The sequence below is a fragment of the Salmo salar genome, chromosome 22, assembly GCF_965601325.2.
Source record: "Salmo salar chromosome 22, fSalSal1, whole genome shotgun sequence".
In the NCBI taxonomy this organism is placed as follows: Eukaryota; Metazoa; Chordata; class Actinopteri; order Salmoniformes; family Salmonidae; genus Salmo; species Salmo salar.
Window position 1 is genome coordinate 8,733,347 of NC_138312.1, and position 7,584 is coordinate 8,740,930.

At 43.0% G+C, this 7,584-nt stretch overlaps 1 protein-coding gene across 1 annotated transcript in view; it reads right to left on the reverse strand.

The window, feature by feature from the left end:
- Nucleotides 1-7,207, reverse strand: part of LOC106582688 (SRSF protein kinase 1) — a 59,125-nt gene extending 51,918 nt beyond the window's left edge. The window contains exons 1-2 of the mRNA XM_014165989.3: nt 6,948-7,207; nt 6,244-6,298 (exon numbers count right to left, since the gene is read on the reverse strand). Coding sequence (XP_014021464.2) covers nt 6,244-6,298; nt 6,948-6,960 — 68 coding nt within the window. The 5' untranslated portion in view covers nt 6,961-7,207. The remainder of the gene's footprint in view (nt 1-6,243; nt 6,299-6,947) is intronic.
- Between the last annotated feature and the right edge of the window lie 377 nt (nt 7,208-7,584).

The following is a 7,584-nucleotide window of genomic DNA, read 5'->3' on the forward strand; positions in this document are numbered from 1 at the left end:
GTAACCATGGAGCAAATTAAAAAAGGGTCGCAAATTTATGCTTTATCCTCCCCTCTTTTTTTAGCAGAAAATTAACAATCTGTTGGATAGTTTATACATTTTCTATATCTTTTTTTGCTAATCTGTATGGAAAAAAAATGACAATTTTACAACTGGTATAATTGCATTGTATGACTAACAGTATAGCTTCCGTCCCTCTCCTCGCCCCTACCTGGGCTCGAACCAGGGACCCTCTGCACACATTGACAACAGCCACCCTCGAAGCATCGTTACTCATCGCTCCACAAAAGCCGTGGCCCTTGCAGAGCAAGGGGAACAACTACTTCAAGGTCTCAGAGTGAGTGACGTCACCGATTGAAACGCTATTAGCGCGCACCCCGCTAACTAGCTAGCCATTTCACATCGGTTACACTTGCATACCCTGCTCCCCCCGTCAACCCAAGATGAATGGTTTTGACCGCTTTACTGCTTTGATTGGTGCAGCCCCTGTGAGAACCATGAGCAAGGGCTGACTTGGCTTTGCTGTACCCCAGCCTCCCAGTAGCCTACCTACAAAAAGATTGCACCATGTCCATTACAATGTAGAAAAAGTGCATGTCTCTGGTGGAAGTTGCCAAAACTTTGGAGATAACGAAGTCAAAGAAACCGATTTACATCTGTGGCAACGTTTTCCTTATTATGTGAATGACAAACCCAGCTCCAGAACTATTAACCAGCTGGCTAATATTTTGAGAACGATGTAGTTAAATGTTTTTAGTTTTTTTAATCAGCAACAGATAACATTAGCTAGCTAGATAAGGTTAGCAAGATACACTAACAGACGTAATTTCCCTATTTGTTGGCATTCATTTTAAGCCCGAGGCCAAGCCGCAACGTTCAGGCCCTACTTTACCCAGAACTGATTGCGTCTGCCAAAATGAAGGCCCGGCCCAAAATAACTTACTCCATTAGTAAATCCATTAGCGGGTCCTCTCTGTCTGTCACTTTCTCCCTGCATGAAGCGCACGCAGCATGAGCTCTGCTCTTGGCAGCTCAGTCTGAGTATCCATAGCAACGGCTCTGCTTGGGCTGCTCTGCTCAACAAAGACACACGAGAACAGTTAGCCGTTAGCTACTTTTTTGTCACACTAGACTGCGACAAAACTCAAGGGACATTATTTTCTGTGAAATAATCTCTCCCGTCTTAAAACAGGCCCTACCCGACCCTAACCCATATGTCGGGGCCCGTCCGTCTCGGGTAGCAGAGCTCTAACGTGGATATCACCAGGAGATTCTTTCCCACCCCAAATTCGTGAATATACTAGCCTGTGTCAGTAGCTTGCAGGAACTTTCACTACATTTTGCAACCCTACTCACATGTCTCCATACACACAATTCTGCATACACCTCATGTACACATGTAATACACCATGCACTCACCACTCCTCCTAAACTCGTCATTCTCACCTAATCAGGTGCCCAGTGGAGTGATGTCAGTCAACATCTGCTGCGTAGTAAAAAAATGGGTCGAGCCACCAATAAGTCAGGTGTGCTGCACACACACACACACACACAGATCAGGGATTTACATTCACTTTTTTGACCAGACAGATTTTTTACTTGTCCAAAAGCTTAAGCCACTTGTGGTCTAACACCTTCGGCCAATAGGGAGCTTGCTCATTGACAATGTTATCGCCCCCTAGCAGCCATCCCCAAACAGTTTTTAAAAGACAAAAAAAAATGGAAGACTGCTACGCATTTGGCTCGAAAGAGGAGACGAGAGGAATCATGACATTGACAAAATATATTTAGTGGAGCCAGATCTTTTCAAATAGCCCATTCCACTCTGGTGGAGCTGTTTGACACGAAAGAGATGTGTAGTAGCCTAACCCTATCTGGCTATCTGTGTGTGCCGAAGCGCACAGATGGAGTGAGTGACAGTCAACAAGCCTTGCTGGCTGTGTGTCTGTGATGGGTTGTAAATCATCATGGGCTGCAGAGCAAATCTGCTGTCCTCACAACTGGATAAATAAACTGATTTGCTTTTTTTTTTTTTTACCTCATCCTCCTCTGTTATTAGACCTAGGCTACTATATGTGTTGTAGGTAGGTTGCACATTGCTAGAATAATATGGCAATATGCATCATTTCTTTCATAAGTTTTCCTCAGCTGTAGCATAAGTTCTTTTGACTCATTAGATTTGACCACCTGAGGATCGTTTGCGCCTTACTCATTGTGGCCTAAAATGTCATTAGAAATACATCTGTGAATGAGAATAGAATAGACTCCTACTTTCATAATGAATTCCAATTTAAAAGCTGTAACTTTAGGACAATAAACACTATTGGAATAAACACTATTGGAATTTGTCTTCATGCTTTAATGAAATTTCAGTTGGTATGATTAGGCTTCGGTCTTTTGGTGCGCAATGACAAGGAGGGATTTTTCCCCTTCTGTCTTAAAAATGCTTTGCTCAACTGTAAGGTTTGTTGAAATGTATCATTGGATTTGTACATCCTACTATTGTTTTTTCAAATCGTTCTCACTATTACCTTAGGCCTCCCATGTTTTTGGGTTATTCAAAAACAACTTAACTGAGGTAGCCGAGAACACCGTTCGATTCATTCATCGTTTGATCATGAAATAGCGCGCGGCAAAAGAAATCTAGCATGCATGAAACTGAAGGAGTGGCTTAATAGGGACATCACATTCATACCAAGTGGAGAGAACATTGAACATTTGGCCTTCTTTAACAATAAGACACATGAGTGTCTATTGGCCTAGATCATCTGACATTGAGAGAGAAAAAAATATATATATATTTTGCACTGCTTTGGTGAAATTCTTAGCTCGGTCTACATTGTTCTCTTGCTTTGTGTAAATATAACATTTATTGAAGTAGGCTTTAGGAATATAGGCAATTTACTCAATGTCAACCATGCACTGCCTGATCCAAATCTGATTGGATAGAGATTTTTTTTACTTGTTCATAAGGACGACTGAAATCTATATTCTGTTTGTCTGATCAATTAATTTTTTCTACTTGCCCGGACAAGCAGACAAACCTTAATGTTGAGCCCCACACACACACACAGCATCCGATCTGCCACTCACGGGCACCTTAGGCCGGTGGCCCGCTTGACAACGGCGGTGTTGAGAGAAACAATCCAGTCGAGAAGCCACATGGCCCAGAGGCAGGGGAAGGCTCGGCGAGGCTAACCCAGGAACGGTGCTCTGATCTGGGGCTCGCTCGCAACACCGCTCCCCAGCTCTCCTCTGTACCACACCAGAACTGAACACACTGCGCAACTAATGCTAGTGAGCTACTGAGGCGAGAGAGAAAGAGGAAGTAAAAGAAGAAGGAGAGAAGAGAGCAGGACTGTGAGACAGGAGAATGGAAGGAAAGTGCGTGAGAGCGCTGCAGCGGAATACAAAAACTGGAAAATTCTTCCCCGGTGTTGTGTAGATTGAGACTGGCATTGTTAGGCCATTTTAGGACAACCAGAGACAGAGCCGGAGGACTGGAGATGTGTGTGTGTCTGGGTTTCCTTTAGCCGGTAATTTAAACACCGACAAACAAAATTGCAACCAGGCCAATTGTCCAGGAGAAGAAATAAAATCCCATTGCGAAATAATGCTTTTGTGCCTATTCATTGATGGAAATACCAGTCAAATCAAATGTTATTGGTCACACACACACGGTTAGCAGATGTTAATGCGAGTATAGCGAAATGCTTGTGCTTCTAGTTCCGACCGTGCAGTAATATCTAACAAGTAATCTAACAATTTCACAACAACTACCTTATACACACACAAGTGTAAAGGAATGAATAAGAATATGTACATAGAAATATATGGATGAGCAAATCTGATGAGCAAATATATGGATGAGCAATTCATTTATTACATCCAATTATTAAAGTGGCAAGAGATTTGAGTCTGTATGTTGGCAGCAGCCACTCAATAGAAGCTGTTTTTCAGTCTCTTGGTCTCAGCTTTGATGCACCTGTAATGACCTCGCCTTCTGGATGATAGCGGGGTGAACAGGTGGTGGCTCGGTGGTTGTTGTCCTTGATGATCTTTTTGGCCTTCCTGTGACATCGGGTGGTGTAGGTGTCCTGGAGTGCAGGTAGTTTGCCCCCGGTGATGGGTTGTGCAGACCTCACTACCCTCTGGAGAGCCTTGCGGTTGTGGGTGGAGCGGTTGCCATACCAGGCGGTGATACAGCCCGACAGGATGCTCTCGATTGTGCATCTGTAAAAGTTTGAGTGTTTTTGGTGACAAGACAAATTTCTTCAGCCTCCTGAGGTTGAAGAGGCGCTGTTGCATCTTCTTCACCACACTGTCTGTATGGGTGGACCATTTCAGTTTGTCTGTGATGTGTACGCTGAGGAACTTAAACTTTCCACCTTCTCCACTACTGTCCCGTCGATGTGGATAGGGGGGTGTTCCCTCTGCTGTTTCCATAAGTCCACGATCATCTCCATTGTTTTGTTGACGTTGGGTGTGAGTTTATTTTCCTGACACCACACTCCGAGGGCCCTCACCTCCTCCCTGTAGGCCGTCTCGTCGTTGTTGGTAATCAAGCCTACCACCGCAGTCAATGTAATTCATTTGACCAGTCATGCTTATCGGTCTATTCGGTTAATTTGCATAATTTTGTGGAATTAAATTGGCACGTGTATATTCGTTCTGGTCTTACACAGCATTTTCAGCCTTTGAGCAGGAAATCTGTCAGACAGCACGAGAGCTGATGCTACAGCTCCTCAAACAGCTCTTTCGTTGCTGCTGGAGTGAAACCTGCTTTTATTAGCCCAATCATCGCGCAACAATTCTAAATGTAATTGTGTGATAAAACAGTTTTGATGACCACGATTAAAAAGAGCAACTATTTTTATTTCTCAACTGGTAATTGAAGTGCGCTTCCCATTCACCATTCAAATGCATAGGCAACAGAAGGCAGGCTTCACTTTGCAATGAGCTGGAGGCAGTATGCATTTTGAAAACATATACTTAATTTGAAACCTTAACGTTTTACTACGTATTATGAGGCAAGTCTTAGCTTGCTTCAAAGTAGCCTAGCCAAAATCAGACCATATCCGGATGTCATTTTTCAGTAAAGACTTCCATATTGGTTTTCAAATCCACTTTCTTTCATTGTCCAGTATATTGATGAGGAAAAACATTTTATCAGTTTTAGAATAAGGCTGTACTGTAACAAAATGTGGAAAAAGTGAAGGGGTCTGAATACTTTCCTAATGCACTGTATATGGTCGGCATTTTCTGAAATTGCAATGCAAAAAATCTTGTGTAGCACCTTGACTATTTTTATAAAAGTATTAGTGGGACTTATGGTTGTGCAAGGCTTATATTTAGCCTAGGTATCATTTTACATGCCCTGAAATCATTATGATTTTGTGTAAAAAAAATGTACTCAAAAGTAATCAAATACTAATGTCCATTCGGATATTTAAATAACCTTGCCCGTCCTCATCTAGGACCACAAAATTCCCTTCCGACGTGTGATACTCCAAGCACTATATCTAATGATTCCTGCAGGGCAGACACAATCTATCTCCCTCAGTCAGTATACATGCAACAACCCTACAGGCATTCGGCCCTACGAGCACTGCTATGTTAGCATAGCAGTGCTATGTTAGCACTTACAGCCCAAAACATGAGAGCAGCAGATGAGTGTGTGTGTGTGTGTGTGAGTGTCAGTGTTTGTGTGCTCCACACACACACACACACACACACACACACACACACACACACACACACACACACACAGTGAAAGCATAAAATGGACCATACTGTCATAGGAGCACCACTGTCAACAGGAATAATGTCAAATGTCCTTTCATTTATTTGTTCAGTCATTCATTCACGAGTAGTAACAGCACATGTTCCTTCTCCATTAAACCCTGAGGTAGTGAAGGAGGGGAGGAACCCCATTTACACGATTGAGATTCAGCCCTGGACACAACAATGGCATCAGGGCAACTTTCACTTCACATGTCAGTTCAGTGAATGAGTCAACCACACAAACCAGGATAAGGAATGCGAAATTAGGATTGTGGCATAATGAAAACCAAATACAAACAGAAAGATTCCAATCAGACATATCTAACTGATAACCTGGATCTAATGTTAACGGCAGCGTACGACTGCACGTGCTGCCCAGTCAATTAGGTCATGCAGAGGAGCGCTCTCTCGACAGTCCAAATTACTAACTAATTTAAAAAAAAGTTACTAGGTACTCACTTTTTGCCGGGTTTTTTCGTCTTTGTCCTTTTCTTCCTCGCCTGGAGTGCAAGAACTGTCACGGGGCAGATGACAAAATAACGTTACCATCGTTTCATTTGGCAGACCTTTCACTTCCATAACAGTACGTATTAACGTTAGTTTGATACACAACCCGGTAGCTAACGTTAGCTAGTTAATTAGAATATCGGTCGCTAGTTATAACGTAGACACCATAGTGTTACACAGTGATAAGGAGGGCTAAAGTATATGCGCACAAAGTTGCAATATGGAACTAACGTTACCTAGCCAGATAACGTTAGCTGCTAAGATAGCTAGCGAGCAGGTGTTAGCTGCTGAAATGGCCAGACTTAGTTAAGTTAGCTAGCTACAAAATACAGGCGTTTCCCACACGTGGGTTTCGTTTATTCAGTTGCACAAACGAGTTTAATAAATGTTTATCAAATAATATCGGGATTGTGCAGCTGGGAAAATCTGCACCGCTAACTAGTGCCGTTAGCTAACTAGCTTTACAGCTCATGCTAGCTAGCTACAACGCGTGGTTCGCTATTGTCTAGTTCCACACAACAACAAAATCCACGGCCTTGACAATTCCTTCAATAACAGTCATATGTCCAAAATCAACGGCCTCGGCTTGTTGGATCATTTATGTGCGCGTTCACCGATACTGTTCATTTATCATCCTTATTCTTTAAGCAGATTACCTTTCCTTTCCATGCTGTAAACGGGCCGGGGATGGGGTTCAAGCTGGAGTTGAGTGATACGTTTTCAGTGTAGTAGTCAGAGCGCAGGCGTCCCTTTTTCATTGCAATCTGGAATTCTTGGGACGTCCATAACCCGAACCTGTACCAGAGTGTGTGAACGGAGTTGAGCGCTCATCGATCCATTGTCGTTTCCTACCGCTTCACGCTGACGGGAAAAAAAAACGGCCGCTCCAAATTCGCTCCATTCATTAAAATCACAATTTAACCAACTACCATCTATTTTTGTGACTACTAGGCCCTCCTTGGGGGGACGTCCCAACGATCCCAGATAGCACCGACCGGCGTCCCCTTACAGACACAACTTCACAAACGTTCCCTCTTGACCACGGCCACTTATTAACGTTACTGTCTGTGTCCCTTGGCTAGGCCTACATGAAAAAAAATGATCATTTTTGCTACATGTCCTCTTAGAAAACAAATATGTTTACGGATCATATTGATATGATTATATCGAATCGTTTTAACTGAATAAACAGTAGTCCTGGTTCACTTGCCCCAAAATCTATCGTCATGCAGATGTGGCCCAGGCCAAATCTAGGCCCACTTTATTGATAATAGGAGTTTGCCATGCATTTAA